At 42.1% G+C, this 24095-nt stretch overlaps 1 protein-coding gene across 4 annotated transcripts in view; it reads left to right on the forward strand.

Moving 5' to 3' along the window:
* Positions 1 to 359: 359 nt before the first annotated feature.
* Positions 360 to 24095, forward strand: part of LOC117272656 (protein phosphatase 3 catalytic subunit alpha) — a 78222-nt gene continuing 54486 nt past the window's right edge. For all 4 annotated transcript variants that reach the window (XM_033651655.2, XM_033651658.2, XM_033651657.2 and 1 more), the window contains exon 1: positions 360 to 643. In XM_033651655.2, coding sequence (XP_033507546.1) covers positions 583 to 643 — 61 coding nt within the window. In that variant the 5' untranslated portion in view covers positions 360 to 582. The remainder of the gene's footprint in view (positions 644 to 24095) is intronic.

Here is a 24095-nt window from a genome sequence, read left to right on the forward strand (position 1 = left end):
ACACTGGCACATTCTTGTTTCATCTTCTGGTGGAAATTGGCTTTCAAACTGAGAATGTAATTCCAAATACATTTTCAATAGATAATCTTAGTATTTTATCTGCTGTTGCAAACATATTTTGAGTAAAAACAATTCTTTGTTGATATAAATCTGTTCAGTCAAATAGTTACTGTGCATAGCCAGCTATAATTTTTTTTTATAAGGTATTCATACCAGGCCGGATTGACACAGAAACAGCCCTTTGATAAAAGTGAATGTACTAGCATAGCGGCAGCCTGCTGCTCTCCACCAATGGGAAGCCTTGGTGTGAGTTGGGGGCGGGCCTCGTTGGTCAGCAGGTTTGACTGCACACTGCGCTCAGACAACTTGATACAGAGTAACAGTAAATCAGACAGAGCAGCTCCTACAGCACCAGCAGTGAAATTGTAACCCTGTTGCAAGTATTTTTGGCCGCTGATAGGACCGAGTGAGATCACTGCGGTCTCTTTTCTCGGACAGACTCAAGAGTTGTTCGGCAAGAGCAACGCAGGGACCGTTTTCAGTCTCATTTCTGCTATATCTCAATATTATATCACACTGGAAATGTCCGAAAACAAGCCGAATGATGAGCCGAAGTTATCTACGACGGACAGGGTGGTGAAATGTAAGTGTAATTTTTCCTGCCACGCTCAAACGAGACGCTAGCACAGCCTGTCTCTGACCAGCAGAAGCAGACTTGGGAAGAATTCACGGTCGCAGCAGCAGCAGCAGCAGCAAATGTAGACGAAAATTGTTTGCTGGCTATGGAGGAAGAAGGGTGTTAGCCGAGCTATGACAGCAGCAGTCAACTAGGAAGTGAGGGTAACTCCAGTTAGTAGACCAGAGCAAGAATATTTCTCTAAATGTGTCACATTCAGCCTGTGAGGCGTGATACAGCTTGTCTGTACGTACACTGTTTTCATTAGCAACGCATACAGCCAGCAGTGTGCCAGATGCATGATCCTTTGATTCATATACACAGTGTACAGCTTTACAGTATGCATACAGATATTGCACAACCATTGCATTCAACCCAAGGGCGATTTTCCTTCATTTTGCATGCATCACCAAGCATAGTTTTATCAAGGCTCCTTTTTTTCACCATTGCATAATACTACTTGATGTCGCCTGTGTTTTGTAATCTCTCATATGGGGGTGTTCATCGTGTGCTTTAGTGCTCATGCCATATGGGGTGGTTCTTCCTGCCTTCTGTATTTACAGGTCTGACATTCCACCTTTGCAGTCTACCATAAGAATGCAATAAAGATCATAATCAAGTCGACCTACCCCTTGACACACACACACACACACACACACACACACACACAGAGTAGGAGCAATGTAGCCTGCCCAGTTTCATGTCAGCTGACATATTGACTTAAATGTGCTCTGCTTGAGTTGCAGTATTTAAAGCCTATTTCTGTCAGAATCTGAGTGCACTTTGTGTCATTGTGAGATCTCATGTTGGACAGCAAAGCCTGTCCTCTGAAGCAAGATGACAGAATGTGTTTATTTGTGCTTGCTGGTTGGGATCCAGCACTAGTTGCAGCCATTCTCCTCTCCAGCTCAAGTAGGCTACATCACAACAGGCATTTGCAGCGATCACAGTGTGCACAGGCACGGGAGGGAATCGTTGAGTGGTTTTTATTCAGGCTTAGTTGCGAGGGTTCAACCGGTTGAAATGATTAGATCATCGGTGACCATTAAACATTAAGATTTTGTCGAGAAAGGAGGCAAGGCACCGCTACAGTGTTCAAAAGACCATGACTGGAATCATTGAGTATATTAAAGGCAAGCCTGAGCTCTGGCTCACTAAGCTCTGTCGCAAATATAGTTTCACTTCAGTGCTTTCTCAGGCTTAGCTTGTGTTATTTGAGACAGAAGAAAATGTTTTAGCAAAATGATAACTGCAACTCTGGTAAGAGCAGAGCTAACCCCAGTTGTGTTATGGCTACATTTTGCTCAGAAAAAAAGGGGTCCAGTGTTAAAAGAGAGTCCCAGCATGTCTTGGGTGCTTTTTGTGATGAATATTTCAAGAGATCATCCCCCTACAGTCTCCACCAACTTGAAGGGTGATGAAAAATAGATATGACAAGTATGGGTTTTGAAGAGATTTAACATTATCACTGGGAGACTTGGCCAGTTGTGTTATACAGATCTACTTTTCCCTTTGTCACGCTGAGGGGATGCCATTGTATTGCTCAACACTGTATTTGCAGTACTCTGCCTAGTGTAGGTCTGCTATGGCCTTAATCAGGTTAAAATGTATCGATTAGTCATTAGAGAGGCTGTCAGGGAATCTGAGAGCAGCGTTTCAAGGGCTCACACTTGGATGTCGAGATCAGCAAAGTAATTTAACTCATTATTCATTCAAGTTTTGAGAAGTCAGTGTTTTGGTAATGCATCAGTATTATGACAACACGGACGCTGGCTGTGTACAAAGCACCTCTCCAAAATAACTGCAGGCTATAGGTGTGAAGTAATTTGTTTTCAGCTGCCGAGTTTGCCCCGCTACAAGGTGTCAGTCCAACTTATCATAAGTGCTTTGCATCCACCTGTTTTCAAAATGCATTATCATAATGCTCTTGAAAGCCACTGCCGCATAGTAATTACTCATAAGAGTTTAATCGGCTGAGGCAGGAGAAGTTGCGTAATTTTCATCATGTTTTCATCCTCGGGAGGAAGAAACTGAAATATATGAGCAACTTTCAGCATGTAACCATTTCATATGATAAGCTCCATCACATGTATGTTAGTCAGAGTTTGGTGTTGTGTAGAACTCCTGTTTGTTGGTTGAGCATTGCCGCTGTTTTGTGTTAATTTGGCTCACCTGTTTAAGCAGGATTATGTTGTGACTCAAATTATAATCCTGATTATTTAGCCAGATATTGTGGTCATCAGTTTTTACTACAATTACCAGCCATACAGTTTCAACTAATGACTACTTTTGTTATTTATAAATCTTTAGTGCATAAAATGTCAGAAAAAAGCAAGAAAATGCCCAAAAGACATTTAAAAACCCAAAGATGTTTAATTTCATAACATAGAAGATTAGAAAAAAACAGCAAGTATACACATTAGACAACCTGAAACCAGTACGTTTTTGGCACTCAGCTCAGATTAGTCATTATTATGCATCATTCATCAAACTTGTATTTTAAATCACATCATGGTGCAGCTGCTACAGTCTTTTGAATATATAATTATTGCCAGTAAACTGTTCCTACAATTTAACAGTTGTATCCTGAATGACAAATTGCACTAGAGCTACCCTCAGTTAGATATCAAATAAATAGACAGTTCGTAAAAAGGTTGTCATGGTGCGATCGTGACAACCACCATGCTTCAAAGCAGAGCGAGCTCAGTAATGGTGTTTTTCCGTCACCGGCTAAAAAGCAGGGCCCCCGAGCCCCCGATGGTGGGTCCTTCTCTGTGAGTGGGGATGGATAACATCTGACATTTGACTTTTGAGGAGGGGCCCCCATGCTCAGACATGCGTGGGTTGGAGAGATGGCAGTGGTGACAGCGGCGCAATGCCAGCCACTGATCCCAGCTGGATAGCCGAGTCATTTATAGAACAGAACATTAAGTAATGCCACATACTTGATCCTTGCCTTACATGTGATCACCTGCATCCTGCTTCATGTTCATAACCCGGCATGTGTGCTGTCATGGTGGGTCTTTCTTATCAGGTGCAAACACAGTGTAATACATAGATATAAAATAACCATTTGTCAGGAATGCCCCTCGGGGTGATGTCATTCTGAGCAGTATCTCCTCATTAGCATGCATAAACTTCGTCATTAGCTTTATTTTGATGGAAATAAGATTACTATGGGAAAGTTAAATGATTTATAATAACCACTGTGGGTGTTTGTGATTTTAATGCTGTGCCAGTCGACTGTGTCTGTAATTTGTAAAGCTAAAATTTCAGTTGAATTAGTGAGTCTGCCATATTTTGGTGAAGTCAGAAGTCCCTTGCTGTTACTAATTCTGAGGGAATCAATTGTCAGGAAATACATTCTTAGTTTGTTTTTGCCACATAATTTCTTATTTTGCTAAAAGAATTTTAATAGAGTGAATAATAACGCACGTGTGCTGCTCTGTGGGATGGAGACAAAGCCCATTAGATGACATACTGTCTTATGCATTTAGCTTTCCAGTATTCCTGTGTGGTTGCTATACAGTTTGACTGGCGGCCCAGAAACGTAAGCATTTAGTGTGAGGATATACAGTGCATTGTATTCACTCTGTTATGTTGTTTTTTCTCTGATGGATTGAATTGATCTCTGTGAGAGTTTCCTAAGAATTTGATTCATTCATGGTAGATGCTCAGCATTTCTCGACTTAGCTTCTAGAAAGTGTGAATGGAAGACAGGCTCAGAGGAAAACCACTTTGTGATTGTGGCATTATGGTTAATATTAATTCCAATTATTAATCCATCTTTGGGAACAAAATTGTTTGATTTTACCAGAACATAATGCTACATCTGAAATGACAGAAGTGGACAGAAAATATAACTTATTACTGTCAGTAATTTTACAAGCAAAAACGCCAAGAATTTCTAAATTGTGTTGATTTGCCAATTGGTCATCTGTGATGTGGACAAAACAAGCAATTTAAAGATGTCTTATTGGGCTTTAGGAAATTGTTATGGGCATTTTTTTTTTTTTTACATTTTATAGATAGAAAATTTGCTGCAGTTGTGACCACGTATGTGCATGCATCCACGCGTTGCTCCTTTTTGCCAATTGGCATGTAGCCTACATTCAGTCAGCTGTTCTTTGGCACATGAGCAGACTTTCCACAAAATTATGGGCAAGTCTGTGAATCCATTTGGAAGTTATGCATCTTTTTATGATAGGCCACTCCCATTGCCAACCCACCCACCCCTTTTTAACCTTTTTAACACACAGTTGATCTCCATGCCATATTTCAGCCTCCTACGTTAAAAACTGGGGATTCCACAGGTGTACAGGCTGTACAGCTCCTGGTTGCAACCAAAAAATCTCCAGACTAATTGATAATAAAAATAATCATTAACTGCAGCACTTTACAATATTAGTTATGCTAGTATTAAATATTATTATGCTACCACTTGATGCAGCTTAAATCAAATGATTTAGCCCTTAATACACACAGGTGAGAGGGTGAATATAATCTTCTGGCAGCTGCTTCTGTGTTTAGGGAGCAGAGTGGTTAATCAGAGCCTGTGATTGGCCAGACAGTTGACCTGTGAACAGGGGTTACTCGATCTGCCGCATCAGAGCAGGCACTTAAATAGCAAACTGTCAATATCATATCCAATCAAGTTTGTTTGTGGAAGGAAAAATCATGATCACAATTATCATTATTAATTGTGCATCATTGTTTGCTTTCAGCTGTTGGCCTCAATTGATTTTCAGTGTTTTCTTTCCTGGCTTCAACCTTGTCATGAACAGTGGGCCCCGCAAGATATATGTTGGGTGTGCAAGGCTGTTGTGTTTTAAACTTTTCTGAACAGGATAAAGTTAGTATGTCAGTATCATAACTCTTCAGGGATGCCCCCTCCCTGCTTGCTGTCATGTCTCCTTGGCATGTGAAGGAGCCTGGGTGCTGGTGGCTGGCGGGCCGGCCACCTCCTCCTCAGCATCTTTTGACAGCAGTCCACTCAAACAGCTCGACCTGGAAATGTCGCCCACAGCAGAAACTGTAAGTGACAAGAAGATAACCAAACAAGCGATCACAGCCTGTCATGTATCTGCTTGTCTAGTCCACCGTGATGCAAAAGATTCTTCTGGCGGTTTTTGATAACAGCGTATTGCATCATGGCATAGTGGGGAAGACGTGAACTACCTCTGTTGTGATGTGATGCTCAGATACACAGTCTGGTATTTTGAACCTGAGTAAGTGCACCTTTACCGCTCATTAGATTAAAGAGGAATTAGGCTCTGTTGTGGATTTAGGGCACAGCAAAGCGGCGGATTTGGACAGATTAAGCTCCATATAGGGGGATAAAGGCGGCTCTGCTCAGAGGTTGTAATCTGACTCCATGCATTAGCTGCTGCTCTTGCTAATTCATGTGAACAAATGGATGTTGGGTCTTGATAAAGCAATAGGGGGAGAAAAACTGTTTACCTACCATGGCACTTTTAGATTGTTGCTAAGCCTATGAGTACAGTTCGGGGATTTGCAAGCCTTTGAACTCACACTGTTGATACATTTGAACCAGTACAGTTGTGTCAGCAGCAGTTTTGTAGCATATACGTCAAGAGACGGAGTTTCACTGCAGCTGTGTGCTGTTGTTTCTCATCATAAGGTGCCTTACATGCACATTTTCCTCTTTAATCACCACAGAACCATTTTGCAGAGGACCAACCAGAAAAAATTCCACTCTTGATTGCCTGTACCCACAGTGGCATCCGTGAGCCATAGATCATAATACTGCCCTATCGTATTTGGTAAAAATCAGCCTCCGTATAAACAAACCCATAGCATTTCCCATTACATGGCTGGCAGACACCAGCACATGGTCCTTTTGTCGGCTACAGCGGCTAACAAAAGCGATTTGGAACAGGGACAGGAGTCGTATGTCATTAGATCCCTCTCTGGAGCTGGGCACAGCACAAATCAATCAGTACAGAGGCTACAACACAGTAACTACATGTTGGGCACCCAGTGCAGTGAGTGTGGGGGAGGAGAGGCTAACCCAGTGAACTGGGAGCAACTGGTTTGCTGGGTTATGTTTGAGGCCAGCAGGGTAGTAAATCTGCTTTCTCACCTCAAATCCCAAGACATGGGATTTTGAGGGTGTAGCGTGAACACAACGCTCATGTGCACATACATGCACACATTAGCAACAACATGGGTCACTTTTAGTTAATTTAGGAAGTGGATTTTCTTCCGAATTCATATATAGAAAACCATCTGTCACAGGGCTGTTGCCAAATGCTTTTTAGCAAAAACTGAGAGCAAATGCTTTGTCAAGGGCTGTGAATCATTGGCTTAACAGAGACTCAATTCAATTAGCAACTCAGTGGATGATGATTTGGTTCAGGAGCGTTTTGTGTGTTTTTATGCATGATTTAATTTTGTGAATTGCAATCTGATTTGGTAAGTGTTAGCTAAAATCAGCAACGAACATGTAGTAAAACATGCGAGGTTGTCGTTACTGTTTCACGAGGCGAATCGTAAAAAGACAGCAAAATTACATTTGAAACAGTAGGAAAAAAAGGTGTTACAATTAGGTGGCAATTTTTTTCACAGTTTTTAGAACAATGAAGATTTAAGATGAGTCTCTCCCTTAGAACTGTGTCAAGCTGAAAATTTACTTTTAAACATTTAACACCTGACGGCTTTAGTTCTGTTGTACTGTATTAATAACAAATGAAGGTAAACAAATTAAATTTTTTTGCCAGGTTTTGCAAAATGCTTTGTGACATCAGTCCACATGGTCTTCGCTTCACATTTTCATCTCAGCAGTGCAAATAATGTGGTAACAGTAACACGAGTAGTGGCAGTGACAGGACTAATTTCACCTTATTAGTACTAGTCAAGGGAGGGAGTGTGTGTAGGCGTGGGCAGGTTGGGGGAGTGAAAGCAAATACTTGTGGATGAGCAAGCTGGTTTAAAGCATAGACGGTATAAAATAATGGACGTAGCTACTGTGATGTCCCCCACTGAGTTGTGGACTCCTGTTTTGAGGCCTCGAATTTAGCATTTTGGCCATTGCCATCTTGGTTTTTTGGAGCCAGAAGTGACCAAATTTAGACAAGATGGTGGCCACTCAAAAAGCGCCCTGCCCTTAATTATGTGCAACTTTAAGCCTTGATAAAATGTAAATTGGTAAGTTATATAAAAATTTACCCACTGTATAGTTGTCATGAACTTAAACATTTTAACATGGGGGTCTTTTGGGATTGACTTGCCTTTGGAGCTAGCCTCAAGTGGCCATTTGGAGAACTGCAGTTTTTGGCACTTGGTGTTGCCTTAATTTTTCAGCCCTATAAGCTGGCCAATGGTAATACTGGTTCACCTTTACAGATATATATATGTATAGATTTAAGTATTCTGGCAACATAACATTAGTTTTGCAGAGTGAATTTATTTCAGGGACAGGGTAGTGTAGGGAACTCTACATTTTAGGGATGTCTTGGTAGCTCTGTTGATCTGTCATACTTGTTTGTAAAACACAGTGATTATCAGTGATTATGATTATGCAGTAACACCCAGGAAGAAGTTGACCCAGTGAGACAGTAAATGTATCCTTGCTGAAGCCACATTAATTCATTCCTTTTTTTCTTTCAGCAGATTGATGCAGTTAAATCTGCATAATTTAAAATCAATGCATCAATGTAATGAATGAATCCTTACATCTCCTAGCTGTATCATTAGCTAAATAATTGCAGTTTACATTTTAAATTGCCTGAATATTTATTTAACCTCAGCCCACAGGTATGCACACACACACAGCCACCTCAAACCGCACGCTAAATGAGAAACCATTTTAGTGACACTGAAAAATGCTCTCTGCCTCAGTAATGTTTTTATCGAGGACAAACCTCTTCAGTTTGAACACGCGCAGTATTCTGGCCTCAGTTGTCCTGCCATACTCGTTTCTGCTTTGAAGGAGGAGGTTCCTGGTGGTGAAAACATACCTGTGTGCTAAAAGGGAGACTTGGCTTCGTGGACTGGGACAAGCCCCTGCATGCTGCTGTGTGACAGATGCAAACATAGACGCACACTCCGGTGTTGTGCCAGGCGGTGGTTTGTATTTAAATATGGGTAAAATGAGTAAAGCCATCTGCGGGCTGCTTGTAAATGGTAGATTAGTAAGCAGAGAAAAGTCACCGCAGCAGGAGGGATGTTGTAACTCTTGTGTCAGCTCATCGACTCGGCACACGTATAGGGGGGACTGACATGGGAAGGGTGCACAATATCTCATGGTAACTGTCTAGTCGAGATTGCCTCTTCTCTGCTATCATGTAGGCATCAGTACTTGTTGACACACACACACACATTGGAGCTGATGCAAATGCGACCTGTTCCTATGAAGAACTGATGAATATGCAGATTTCTTTCATTTTCAGTACGCGGAGGGAATGTGTGTGAGGGAACAAACAACACAGGCAGTATACAACCTGTTCACTTTATCTGACATTAAAGCCGGACAGGTAAAGTCAAACCTAAGCTATGAGGGAGTTTGTTATGATGACCTCATTGTGCCTTTTTATTACCACAACCCAAGCACAGACAGCGATGCTGGACTCAAGAAAACAAATCTGCTTTGAAAACAGTTGCAGCCATCGGAGCGAATCTTAGGAAAGACAGTCAGTGAGGCCTAATTTTCTCATTTCAGCAACTTCGCCCGATCATTACGGTCGATTTTTTTAGTTTTTTGCGGTGTGTTAGAGCAGAACAGGATTTCTCACGGTTGTCCTCAGGTTGTAGCTCTGCAGCTTTATTTTGGCGGGGCTTTGGTTTGGCCGATCACTGAAGCATAGGCACGGAGAACATCGGCCAACATGGCATCAGCGCTGTGCATTCAGACAATTTGCCCAGTGGTTTCTGGCCAGTGATGGGCTTCAGGGCTTCAAATGCAGTTTGACATTTTTCAGGGCATTTTCAGCACTGGCAGTTTTCGACTATAAACCAGGAGACCTTTTGAAGTGAAGTATGTGTGGGACTTAAAGTGAATGTCATGTGTGCCAGCTTGATGGTTGTTTGCTGCACTATGAAAGAATGCAGGGGAGGGTTAACTCCCCGCATCCTCACCTTTTTATATACCACTTCATTATACCTCATCATTCAGCTGCGTTCCAAGAAATGAATCTACTGCCGGGCAGATTTTATCAGACCGGGGAGATCATGTTGTATGCACAGTTCCTTTTAATTATCAGACCAATCAATACTTTTAATCAAGTGATATGGATACACTTCATTATAGTCTTGAGTAACAGTGGGGGCAAGAGTAAGAGCAATTGAACCACTCATACTTTTTTTGTGGCTGTTTTGTAAAATGTGATTTTGTATTTTTAAGGCATTTAGGAAAAAAACATTTATTTTAACTCTGCTGCACAAAACAAGATTATTCTCAGGTTGTGCTTGGAGCATTTTAACAGTAAGGATCTTTTTTGTTTCTCAGCTCCATTAAGCAAATGAACAAAAATTAGCTTAATTGAGGGAAGCCCTAATTACAGATGGGTAAATAAGCGCATTATATGCCACGTTGTTTTTCCTCTGTTCATTCACCGTTGATCCTGCTTGAAAAGGACGACCCCGGGGGTACTTCTCCTTTCTTTCAGGTGTTGTTAGCTAAAGTACCCAGTGTGTGGACGAGAGAGAAACTCCAGCTATACAAATACAGCTGGAGGTGAGTCGAGGCCCCAAGGTTTATTTACACTCATTCACACGTGTTAATTATAGACCACCTGGCTGAAAATTAACCCTCTTATTCCTCGTGGTGGTGAATTTGGTGTCCGCTTGTCTTGGTTGATGACAAATAGTCTTTTCATTGGTTGTCAGCTTGTTTTATAATTGACCTGACAGGATGTTGTCTCGTGAGATTGGCATTTGTGTAAATAGATGAGACAGTACTTCCTGATGTTGGCGAACATGCTTGTCATCTTCATATTTATTTATTTATTTCCAGAATTTTAGAAATCAGGGCCTTGTTTAAAAATTTGCACTTGCATATTTTCAAGTTTAGGTCTGGATTATGATTTTTGATTTATGCAGGAATCCGTTTTTTTGGCCCTCGGCTAAACCCTTCTCGTGGATCTCTAAAAATGCATCATGAGACGACCAGGCAAACGGGTTAAGCTGACGATGGCAGGCCTCTCAGTCACTTGCGCCCACGTGGAGAGGAGAGGGAGGAGGACCGCTGTCTGGCCCACTCACTCAAAACATGCTCTGCAGAGGCTGTCCAAAGCCAGAGTCATGCCTGAGGTGTGTGTGTGTATATGTGTGTGGTGGGTAGGTAGGGAGTGGACATACTGTAGAGGTTGTGTGTATTTGTATTTGTTACCATGCCCTTGCTGTTTGGTCTGTTGAATCAGGCCAGGGTCAACTCAAAAGGGACCACCAGGTGACACCTCTGGCAGTTGGCCCCCAGCAGTTTTCTTCGGAAATAGTTAAATATATCTCGGTTAAAGTTAGATTGAATTTGCGTTAGAGTTTGCCCACGATGTCACAGTCACAGACAGTCACAACCCCCTGGAAGTAAAGCCGACTCAGAGTTGGGCTCCACAGTTGCCAGGCCAAGGCGACCGCGATGATAGTGCAAACTGATATCTCATCAGTCTGAGCTCACAGTGTGCCTCTGTTAGCCAGATTGTGGAGAGGTTAGTGTGTCCCAGGGCCCCGATTGATTTTGTGCCTGTCCAAACCACACCAGGGAGCCATACATTACAATGACCAATCATTTGAGCTTTAATGCTGTCCTGCTCCCTATCGGACCATTAGGAGGAGAGGGAGGGCTTGTGGATTCCTATTGTATCGTTCTGCTGTCAAGCGAGCCTGCTGCTTATGAGCAGTTGTATTCTGCTTTATTGATTGCATGTAGAGAGATCCTGTTTCTCAGTAGACTGTGGTAGCTGTCATTGTTGTGCGTGTTCATACATGTGTGTTTTCATACGATGACTCTGAAGAATGTCAAACTCAAGGAAGTTGAAGGAGCCTCCCATTCCACTGATTCCATTTTTGTTTGTCTGAAACTTGCTGAAAACTGAATCATGGGAGACACGTTGTTTCAACAAGCTAATCTCCACTCTGTGTTAACTCCTCGAGCCCAAGATGTAGGCCCCATTGTTGGTAATTAATGCCGTTTTGTCACACCCCAGTCCTACACACACGCACACAAACGCGCACTTGCTAGCTGTCATGTTTTTTGGCAGCTTGTTTGTTGCTTTGCTATATCATGCAAGCCTTTAATAGTGGCCCAGCCCCCACAGAAACTGGCAAGGTTGAGGAGTGACACATACTGGCGCTCAGTTACCGCTGTGAACACAAGTACGGGTATGTCCATGACACACACAGTCTCAAGAAGACTAAAGAGTACCATGTCTTTGACAGCTTTTCTACCCAGCCTCGACAGCTACTTACAGTCAGCGCTGTCTTTTTTTTCTGTACTGTAAAAATGTGAGACATACTCTACGAGGCCGCTTATTTTCTTTCTTTTTTTTTCACATGCTCAACTATTTTTTTGTCCCTCTGTCATGTATTCCAGCCACCCTCCGACAATATATTTCTTGTGTTTTTCCTCTGTTTAGTTTTAGCTGTGGTTCTGCCATCCCTGCTTTCAACCATGACTACAATGCTTCCTCCAGGCCTCCGTCTGCCATTCATTCAGCATTTTCTTTTATTCCTTTTTGCACACTCGCTTGCTCATGCTGCTGCTCAACTATGCCAGACCCATGTTGTAAGACCAAAACACCCATAATGCTGCAGGCCCGTCTCCCTGTATAGAACGTAATCCGATCCCCCTGGAGGAATGTGGCAAGCCCTGGGGAAGGCCAAATCGAGGTACAAATCTGCCGGTCAGCCGGCAGATAGTGTATCTCCAAGTGGTATTAAGCCAGTGCTTCGGCAGCAATTGGCATGAGTCAAATCAGTTTAGCATCCCCCCCCCCCCCCCACCAGCCCAAATTCATGTTTTTTTTTCTTTCAATCTTAAACACTTCATGAGAGTAATGTTGGCACACAGTAGTTGTAAGCTGCGTTAAACATTTGTTGAGCACTGTCTGTTTTGTAGACTGCAGTTTAGAGGGCAGGGACTTCTTTTCAGCCTAACAGATGATGTATATAGTACAGAGCTATGCACTCAAACAGTATTAGGCTGCAGAGTGCATGGGATGTCTTTATAAAAGCGTATTTGCTATTGATAGAAGTAAATATAGTGTGTTTTAGAATCTGTCAGGATTGGCAGCGTATGCTTTTGTCTCTGTTTGCATTTGAAGAAAATTGTTATAAACACTTTGTAACTTAAGATAAAATACAGTTCAATACAGCTTGTACTGCATATTCAGTCGTACATGTAATAGTGACTCTTATATAATGGTAATAAATGAGAAGCTCCATCTGAGGCTCAGGAGAGCTCTGCAGAAATAAAGTGGGAATGTCTTTAAAAGTTTACAGAAGTAAGGAAAGAAGCTGAGCAACAGTATCTGGTCTGTGACTGTTGAAAGATGCAGTATGTATTGTACAGCAAGGGCAATGCAGGAGGCCTTTGACCACAGCAGAGGAGAGTCTGGGAGTCCAGATTCCCTTCAGGCAGTCAAGCTGTCAAATGTCCCTTTCTGAGTCCTGATCCTACTCACTGACCTGATCCTCAAGGACACATGACCCTTGTAGCAGGCCTGTTTGGCCAGAGGGGATCAGGGTCTTGACCTCGGCAGTCCACTGCTGCTTGACCCACACTGCCCAGCAGCACCTAAGGTTATATAAAGGCCCTGGCCCTTACTTACACCTCTTATCTTTGATTGGACGCTGAATGCGGAGATGGCTTTCGAATGTGATGCTTTGACTGCCTTTAATCTCACGGCTGCTAGTAAAGCCTGCACAGATGGTGCCTTCAGCATAATACTCCGCTAGTGAATTTTTGAAAGTGCTTTCTCTGCAGTATGGAGGTCAGGCTGGCGGCAGAGAAGGATGATTTACTTTACAGTCACTTTTAGCCCAGAAGGGTTGCATAATAACAGCTACTTCAGGGGTTCCGTCACAGCTTCTCCTGATATATAGCGCTCCTCTGGGGTGGGGGGGCTGGGGCTGGGAATGGCGAGACAAGGAGTGTGTGTGTGTGGTTGGTTTGGAGTTATATCCCTTGCTGACTCAGGATTCCTTTGGTCTTTAGAGAAGTAATTCCTTTGTTGCCCTCCCTCCTGTCCTAGCCCTGTGTCGTTTTTTATTTTGCTTTTCTTTCTTGGCAGTCAGGTGCCCCTGCTGGCAGGAGAACCCACCACACCCGCGCAGTCATGGCCTAGATACAGAGATGGGCTTGAGAGGTGGGCGTGGGCAAGGGGGGAAAAAGGAAGCGATGGCAAAGGAAGGGGACTCTTAGGGGCCTTGTTGTCTTGGCAAGAGGTGGGAGGAGGTGGCTGGCTGCGCCATCCCATTGCCTCACCACCTGTCCCTCAGAAAAACCACAGTCAGTCTGCCAGGAATGAAAACTCAACCATGGATCTCTTGGACACAAATATTTGATGCCAGAAAGATGCTTTTTACAATATTAGATATGTCTTATTATACTTGAATCCTTTAATACTATTCAGAATTAGATATTTCATCTTGATTTATGTGTTTATTTTATCTTTGCTTGCCATTTGTGACCCTCCCTCTTCCTTTTAACACAGGATGGAGGAATGCCATTTCAAATATGTAATAGGGCTATTCTTGTATGGTCGGGAGGGTTTGCCCCAGTTCACAGATCATTGCGATAGTGGCAGAGAGGTATTTGCTTACATGTCAAGCAGGTGACCTCCCCAGCTGAGAGGAGCAAGGGATAGAGGGGTTAATTAATGATGAGAAATGTTATCTACAGTTCAGGCACTGTTTTATTTGGGTCAGCCTCAAGTCTTGTATGCTCCGTTTACCAAGTGTGGGTGCAAATATAGACTGGCCTCATCCCCTCTGTATGCGTCTAGTAATTGCATTCTGGAAATGCCAACATCTCGGCTGCCAACGAGCCCTCCTTGGGAGGTGCGATCACGCCTGTTGAGGCATATTATCTCAGAGGCAAGCTGTGAATGAGTACAGAAAACACTGAAGTCAGTTGGAGTTTGTGCAACGTAACAACATTTTTCTATTGATTTGCATACCATATTGTATCGTATTAGATAATGCGGTATTGAATTAGACTGTGTCAGGAGTTGTGTAATTACCATCTGTCTGGATGTCTAATTTGTGAGTTGAGATGTGGTAGAACAACTTGGGTCAGGACTGGTATTCATAAATATCTATAATTCATAAAGTTTGAGGCATTGTATACGGATGTCATCCTAGATTTTTTTAAGTCATTGTTATAGGCCATGAACAAGACATAATCTGCCTTGATAGTTGGAGCAAATGTGTTCTGCCAGCTGAAATTCCTTTTCATTGTTCTCTCCAGAGGGTTTACATGTGTGGATTGAAATATTTAAAAGGGGCTGGAAAAGAAGGAACCGCAATATGGCTCTTGACAGTTGTCTGTAGCAGGCAGCGAAATAGATAAAATCATGCAGTAGCAACATTAAAAAAAACGAATCTCAGGTGCAAAATGTAGAAATAATTCGCTTAGGGAGCTGACAGTTTTATGACCAACCAACATTTTACAGCACTTCTGCAAAAGTCGCTGCAAGGCTGTCCAGTTTAATTGTGGTAGCATACTGCAATATATTTTTACCTCTCTGTCATGGTATGATTATAGTGTTGAGTTTCACATGTTTGACTTAGTAGTAAAGCATTTGAAGTCAAACTTTTGGTTTTGTGACAACAACTGCAACCCCAGCTGAACTCCACACAGCCGATCTGTATAGTGTCCAGCCACCCGCCTGCATGTCACTACACACTCATAGAACAAGCCACCAACAAGAACGCTTTGTAAAGTGGCTGCCCGCGCTCTGGCGAAGCTCTCCAGGGTTAGTGGGGACATATGTTCTCGATAGACCTGTGTCGTCAGTCCTTCCCAATACAAGCGCCAGTTGACAGCATGATGGAGAGGGGTGGAGAGCTCGCACAAAGGTGGTTCTGTGCACGTGCAGGGCCAGGTTTTTGTCCGGACTGGAATCCAAATAGGCCCTCCTTATAGCTGCCTGACCTTTTCTGTTTACCATCTGAAGGAAAAGGTTGAAATTGTAGCCTTGAAGCTCTGAGGAAAGATGCCGTCATTGTGTCAAAGACCAGATACGTGATAGCACAGACTTCATGGATAGCCAGATTTACTGTCATTTGATTTATGAATTACAATTTAGAGTTGTGATCCGTTGTGTCTATTTGCTTTTAGGGAAGCAATTTAAGACTACTGGATTTTTGCCTGTGTATTTTTTTAATGGCAGAGCACATTCTTGATCTCACTTTGTGCTGTTCAGAGCACAAAGATGAAAGCAGACAGCCAGTTGACCTCAAATGTTTACATAAATTCTGCACATTGCTTTGCTCTGCATTGGTGTTAGCTCATGGTCTTGCTTGAATGGGAGCAATTAAGGATAAACTAGACTAAATTGGTGAAATGACAGATTCAGTGGTCCAAACAGCCAGTCAGATAGCATTTTCTGTCATTTTAGGCTACCAATAAGGGTCTGCAAATGCTTAAACAGTTGGTGTTGGTCATCCTTAAAATGCTCAATGGCAGCTCAATAGCACCTTATAACTACTTGTTATTGTCAGGGCCCAAACTGACAAGTGAAGCAATTAGCATGTCGCCTTCATGCTGTGTTTTTAATGACAGCAGTCTTTTAGGCTTCGTACATAACACTGCAGATAAGTGCGGCTATGAAAGTGTTATGTGCCACAGGTCCCATTTGTGGGAATAGCTTGCATACAGCCGAGCATGCACCCATAGCACCCCGTCTTCCAGATCCTTTCAGCCTCTTCCATTGTTCCGTCTCTGCTATGCTCCAAAGCTGATTACAGCGCCTTCTCTAATGAAAGCTAATCCTGTGTCACGGCATTGTGGAGGAGGAGGAGGAGGAGGGGGGGCAGGCCTCAGCACGGCAAAGCTAGCAGGGAATGTCTTCTTCAGGGCCTGTCAGAGGAAATGCCAGAGAGTGTTAATGTCTCCGCAAACCTGGAAATCTGCAAACTGTTTAACATTGAGATTGAGCTTTTTTTGTGCCGGTCTGTTGGCCCTTAACACCTTGCACACAGCACTGCCCAAACTTGTAATGGCCTGCAATAATTCACTTTAACTATGTTAACTCCAGCCATTCATCATAGCTTCACAGTAGCTGGAACAGACATGTCTAAATTACTTTAGTGATGGTACCTAGTGCTTGCTGTTCTGTTAAACTTCTGGTCTCTCTGACCTGTGTTGTGCCTTTACCTGCACTGAAATTTAACATCATTCTTTCTTTCTTTAATGTATATATAATGTGTTGAGCCAAGGACAAAGCTTCCCACCGCTCTTGATTCTTTGCACTTTTGTTTCCATGTAGTAAAAATGCAATCCCATTCTTTTTGCAATCATTTGAATTTGCCAAAGTCAACACATATCCTGGATGTATTAGCATAGCTTGCCATCTAGCATTTGTTTTAGAGTTTTGTTTCAGTTTTTGTGGCAGCTTGTGTAAAAACTGCAGTTGTGCAGACTTTATAACGGTAAAAACTTTGTCAGAATTGTATTGACACCAAAATAGGTAGATCTCTAGTTTTCAGTAGTAACATGATTTAAGATTGTGTAAATTCTAAAAGCACTGAGGTACAAAGAATCACTGAGACAGAAAGAGCCCGTATGACAAAATGCTTACATATTTCCATAGGTTTCTTTTATTTACTATACTTATCATTTGAATCCTAAATGGATATATGAAACAAAAGCCACCTTTGTTGCTGAGCGTCGTGGACAGTTGGAGAGTAGACCCTTTTAGATTACATCCAAGGTGTGTAAAAGCTTTCTTATCTTAAAGGGACAGTTCACCTCAAAATGAAAACTACATATTTTCCCTCTTACCTGTAGAGCTTTTTATCAATCCAGATTGTTTTTGGTGTGAGTTGCTGAGTGTTGGAGATATCGGCTGTAGAGACGTCTGTCTTCCCTCAAATATAATTGAACCAGATGGCACTCAGCTTGTGGTTTTAAAAGCGCTAAAAAAATACATTTGAAAAACCCAACAGCAATACCTCTTTTCAGAAATCATGACCCAGTTATTCGAGATAATCCACAGACTTGTTGTGAGCAGTTTCATATTGGAACTATTTTCTTTCTACCGAACTACATTTGCCCACCAGGAGGAAGTGTGCATCTACTCATGGACAAGAGGTTTGTGAGATGTAAATGTTAATGGCGTTGTCCTTGTCTGAGCTGTAACATTGGCTAGCTCAGTGGTGCTAGTAGAGCTAGGCAGTAGATGCACGCTATCTTTAGTAAACAGCTCATAATTTCTGGAAAGAGACATTGCTGTTGAGTTTTTTGAATTATAAATAAAACTCTTTTTGAGTACCACTGGCTGAATGCCACCTGGTTCCATTATATTCAAGAGAAGCCAGACATCTCTACAGCTGATATCTCCAGCACTCGGCAACTCGCACTTAAACAATCTAGTTTGATAAAAAAGCACTACAGGTAAGAGGGAAAATATTTGTTTTTGAATTTGGGCTGAATACTGCTCCATTTTGTCAGAGGAGAAATAAGAACTCTTTTAATGGTGTCAGTATTTAAAATGACTTTCTTGACAGTGGACTCACTTGACTGTCTGTCAGTAGGGCATTGCCAATAATTTGCTGTAGACTATAAATTGTGTGAGAATGTTAAATCTGCAGGGACATCCCATCAGTGGACTGGGAGCCAGGGAGTGAATCGTTTTTGAGAGATTGACAGGTGCTCTTTCCCCAGCACACTTCTTCTTTTTTTCTCTTCATCTGGACTCTTGATGCATTTTTATTTCATTGACTGATCTTTTCACTCTCCCTGACTCATGCACCTCCCCCACTCCAGCTCCAAATCACCGTAGTCATTTGCCAGCCGTGATCCAGGTCCCTGCCGGCCTCTCACTGTGTCATCGATCGGCTGTTACATTGATGGCTCGCCTCACGCCCCACCACCCCCGGAAAACCAGTGCAGGGACATCCCTTAGAAAATGCCGATCCACCCCCTCTCACCGCAGCATCCACCGCCTACTCCCATCTATCCATCCTTACATACATACATTTATCCATCCCTCCATTCACCCACGCCAGCCCTCCCACGCTTCAGCCCTAACCTCACTAATTAATCAGGGACTTAGTCAGAGTGCTGTCTGAGCAGCGGTGCATTTTGATCACCTGCTGCTGCTAACACGTTCTACATCTCTCATCTAAAATCTGTTGAGCCAGCAGTCGGATTATCGTTTGCTTGTCACTCACTCTCGCGCTGCTGTCGCCTGCGTCTCTAAAACTCTGCTATGGGCTATTTCCTGTCAGAGCTTGATGATCTTTGATAACCCTGACAGCCATGGCAGGTTGGATGCAGGTCTTGGGTGTATTGTTGGCTTGTTTGGTATACGACCTGTCTATCTTAATAATGAGCATCCCTAGATAACTGTCATTGATGGAAGCCTCTGCGGAGACAGCCACACGTGTTATTGAAGTCAGCAGCTGTAGTTTCAAATGCACCATCACACTCCTTTTGTTTGTGTTCGCCACATTCTTCTAACATATAATATATATGATAAGGCTTCTGCTCAGATTTCCAGCCTTGGATCACGTCAGTGCAGAATCTAACATGCTGCCGGCGACTCATTTTTAAGCCAATATTTTGATGGATGAAAGATTAAGACTGAGACTCTACAGCGCTGTTTCCCTGGCAACCCCTTTTACTCACTTGTATCCAATATCTCTCCTGTTTGTTGATGCAATGTAAAAGCTTATACCGCTGCAGCAGATGATGATGATGGCCAGCAACTCTTTAAAGTAGAGTAATAGTCCACTGGCAGCATTTAATGGAAGTTATGCTCATTACAGTGATAATTAGTGATGAAATTGACCACGGGCTGTTGACTGAAAATAGTGAAAATGTGCAGTTAGAGTCATTTAATATGTTTTCAAATCTCACGGTCTACATGCCAGTATAACATGACGCTAAAGAATAGAAACAGTATTCTACTCTGCAAAATAATAAAATGGGGTCACAAAGATAACGTGTTGTGCCAAAACCTTTAATATATATATGTTTGTTTGTTTTTTTTGCAAAATCAGAATAAAGCTATTAAACCAAAGTGACTTATCATAAATTATAAAGTTTGTTTTTCAACATTTGTGCCCCACATAGCCAAATCTGACCGGCAACAGTGCAAGGAGTGCTGAAACACCATCCAGCGTAGCTCCACAATCGTATAGGCAGTGTGCTATTAATTTAAGGAAATTAATTGAGTAATTTGAAGGCTCAATTTTGTAATTTTAGGGCATGAATTATTAATTACAGGGAGCAAATTAAGTAGTGCAAGAGTACAAATTATTAATGTGAGGGAACGATTGATAATTTGTGTGCACAAATGATTAAATATGTTATTCTTAATATCTGCTGGGCTCTGTAGAACTACTCATCTTCATGGCATAATACCTTTGATGCAGGCCCCCTGAGTTTTTGTTGACAGCTCTGCTCAGTCCCCTTTTGCATTTTTGTTTCCTTTGACGCAGCCAAGGTTTATTTTTCCTCTGTCGTCTTCCTTTTTTCTCTTTTCTTTCTCCTTCTGTCTGACTGTCTCTGGGAAAATGAGTGCCATTGGCTCTGCTCTCCTTCCTGCCTCGACCACAGAGGTAACCACTCCATTCCCATACTGCGCAGATATATTCGGTGGACTCAAAAGCAGTGAGCTTCAAAGCTGTGTCTGTTAAGCGTTTTCTTTCAGGGACGGCTTCTATCCCTGCTAATGCATAGTAAAGAGGTTCACGACAATTTATAAGTGACCTTTTCACCGTTAGCCCTAAAGCCTGCCGGCCTTTCAAATCTCTGGTCTGCGCTTGGTGGCCAGATGGGAGGCTTATACGTTATATAGGTTGACTTCCATTTTAAAGCATATTCATATAACACAATATCCTTGCCGTACTGAGTCACATTACAAATAATAGGTGTATGGTTTCAGCTGTGCTACTGCATCAGCTCAGTGATGGAATTCTGCCTGTTAACTCTCACTTCTCAGGGCTCGACATTATAGCCTGCCTACGGCAAATAAACTCTGTGTTCGGGCAAATGGAATGCCTCATGCAGTTGTCCGATTGGGGTAAGAGAAAAATAAATGTGATTTCTGATGTAACGTTTTCTTAAAATAAACTACGAAGCTTTTTCAGCCGAGTTGCGTGCTCGAGTCTGTCTCACCAGCAGCTGTAAAACAGGACTAATGAGAAAAATCAGACACTATGGAAGTTAACTCTGGAGTCAGTGACATTGTGTATGGCATATCATCACTACATTTTAATATCTCTGGAAAGTTGCATTCAAGAGACTTACTTTTTTTTGGAAAGAAGCTAATGTTAGCCATTGTGATGTTCCTCAGGGGCTTGTTGCAATCATATTCCTTTCAGAAGATTTTTAATCCAGCTTTGAACTACAGCGTCTTTTTGGAGACTTTGTTAAATAAATCCATTATCATACATCCAACACTGAACTTTCTAACTTTGGTACAGTACCTTGAACAATAATGATATTTGACACAGTTTTCGATACCACAGGGGAAAAAAAATTCTTTGAAAAAGTTAATAGAATTTAAAACTTAAAAGATAATTAGAGAGCTCATTTTGGCACTTTTCAGATTAATTTTGTCATTTTATAAAATTTTTCGCCAGTCCTGACATGCGTGCCAATTTTGGTGAGTTTTGGAGCATGTTTAGGGGGTCAAATTCCAGTTTAAAGTCGCGTACGCTGAAAGAAAGAAACAAAGAATAATAATAATAATAATAATAATAATAAACGCTACAAGAACAATAGGGTCCTCGCCCTTTCAGGCCGAGGTCCCTAAATATTACAGGGTATAACATGGCAACAACAAGTTTTCTTCTCCTGCTTAGTAGCAGGAAACAGCAGACTGACTTCATAAGCATTGTTGTAAAATAGGTATTGAAACCATTTCAAATATTCAGAACCGATATGTATCGAGAAATCAATATATTTGATAAAATTACCACTGCTGTGATATTTTTTTTTATCAGTTTTTCCATGTTGAAAAGAGTTATCGTTGTTAGCTGTCCAGTAGCCATCCTGTTGACCAATCAGAGACTGGATTTCTGACTTGTCGACCAATCAGAGGCTGTGTTCCTGGACACGCTGCAAAATAAAATAACGAGCAACCTTCTTGTTTTTGGCTTAAAATGTTCCTCCATTCATCTAAAACCACATTTTCCATTTTGGACAAGTAAGTTTGGCTATAGGCCAAGTAAAACAGGTGCAGTGTAGGATCATTTTGAAGGGCTACCTTCACCCAAATTTCACCTGTCATTCTTAAGTGCAATTCTTAACTTTCTAGTAAGATAAAAATATGCAACACACCAGCCAAAAAAACAATGGTAATCTAGTGGCTGGTAAAATATGGACATTCAGTAGCCATGTGGCTGGTGGACAAAACTAGGTAAATGTTGCTCCCTGAAATTGTTTCTATAACAAACTAAATGTGGAGAATATTGTATTCTGTGCTGACTCAGAGCAGTTTTGTTCAAAGCAGACTCTTAATAAAAGAAGGGAGGGTTTTTGTTTGATAAGCCTAATATTTGTTTCTGTTTTATGATTTCTTTGCTCAAGAATTAAGATGGCAGTCTCTTAAAAGTTGTTTTAAACCTTTAGATATTGTAATACACCATTTCTGCTGTGGACTGTGGGCATCATTCTGCAGCTGGGATTTCCATTGTGTTAATTATAAGTAAGGAATGCTTTATATCTATGAACTCATGAATTATTGATTGGCAGGTTTTAGGCTCCTAGATGGGAGGAGGGGGAGGCGGAGTTGCTGAAAAACCGAGGCGCCAGTTTCAGACCTGACATATAGATATCATGCTGGTGTATCCGGTGTGTGAGGTAGACCATATTGCAAATAATTTATCACCTCATGAGTGTAATGTGTTATGTGGTTCAGCTGCTGCAGTTCTTTGTTGTCGGCAAAGACGGCCATATCTTCTGCATTATGCATGTCAGGTAATCAGCTTCCAAATGGACTCTGTGGTGGTGTAATAATGAAGCAATGAAACTGCTGCCAGATGACATTTGAAGTTGAGGTGCTTTCTGATGTACAGTATGTCCTTTGTTTCCTACCGCCTACAGAGGCTCATGCATTCTGTTCATCCTGGACTCCTAAACATATCCCACTCTAACTGAATGCCGTTGCGTAATTAAATTAACAAACCCTGGCTATCAGCGGAGAGTGACTTGCACACTCTTGGTGCCCTATTCAGCACTTGGCAGTCTTCCTCTGTGCATACACCACACAGAGTTGATGCTTCATCACTCAAAGGCTTCCAACTGCAAAAAAAAGTCTGAGTGTGATTGAATTTCTTTCATTTCTGCACTGTCAATAGAAGATTCATCTCATCATATAGTGCAGCTCCATTATACTGTTACTCTGAAGCATTATCCCACATTCGTCAGTGTGCTTGTGGGTGTTTTTACTCTTTATGTGCATTGCCTATTGCAAACAAATACTGCTGCATGCCACTATGCTGTGGTAGTGCTGTCTTACCTATTGATGGATACTAAAAAGGGCCTACGGGGCACAGGCTAAGGGGCCTCTAGTCCTCACCTGTCGAATGTTCCAGACAGAAACACAAAACAACCACAAAGAGACACAAAACATCCACAAAGAGATGCAAAATGACCACAGAGAGACACAAAATGACCACAAAGAGACACAAAACATCTTCTAGGAGACACAATATGACAACAAAGAGACACAAAAAGACCACAAAGAGGCATAAAATAACCACAAAGAGACAGAGAACATCTAGACAGAGACAGAGAATGACCACAGATGACATGGCTGCGTGGTTTGTCATTGTCTCTTTCAGTCTGGGTGTTTTGCTCCTGCGTAGGAGTTCGGGGACGGGGGCTTTTACATGTCTGTGGCTGTGTGTCTGGGCCCGTCATAATCTGTCTTAGCTGGCTCTGGTGTTTACTTACCATTTGATCAGACAGTGAGTTTCCACTTGATTCATTACACAGAGATCTCGCTTCTGCTGCCAGCCCCTTACCTTGCCTGAGGATAAAGAGCACCGCACCGTCATTCGAAAAGGCGAATGCATCAAATAGTGACTGCTGTTTTGTGTGAGTAAGGAAGTTAAGCTATAGATCAGTATCACCCTGTGGATCAGACACCATACTGCCTTTGCATAATAACGTCTGCCCATGCAGTCAAATTACTTCTGGTATTCTATGCTTATATGAACTGACCTTTGTTGCACTGGCACATAGTTCAGGAGTCTTTGTTCTGCCTCAGATCCCTGTCGGTCA

Source organism: Epinephelus lanceolatus, chromosome 22 (assembly GCF_041903045.1).
Source record: "Epinephelus lanceolatus isolate andai-2023 chromosome 22, ASM4190304v1, whole genome shotgun sequence".
Taxonomy (NCBI): domain Eukaryota; kingdom Metazoa; phylum Chordata; class Actinopteri; order Perciformes; family Serranidae; genus Epinephelus; species Epinephelus lanceolatus.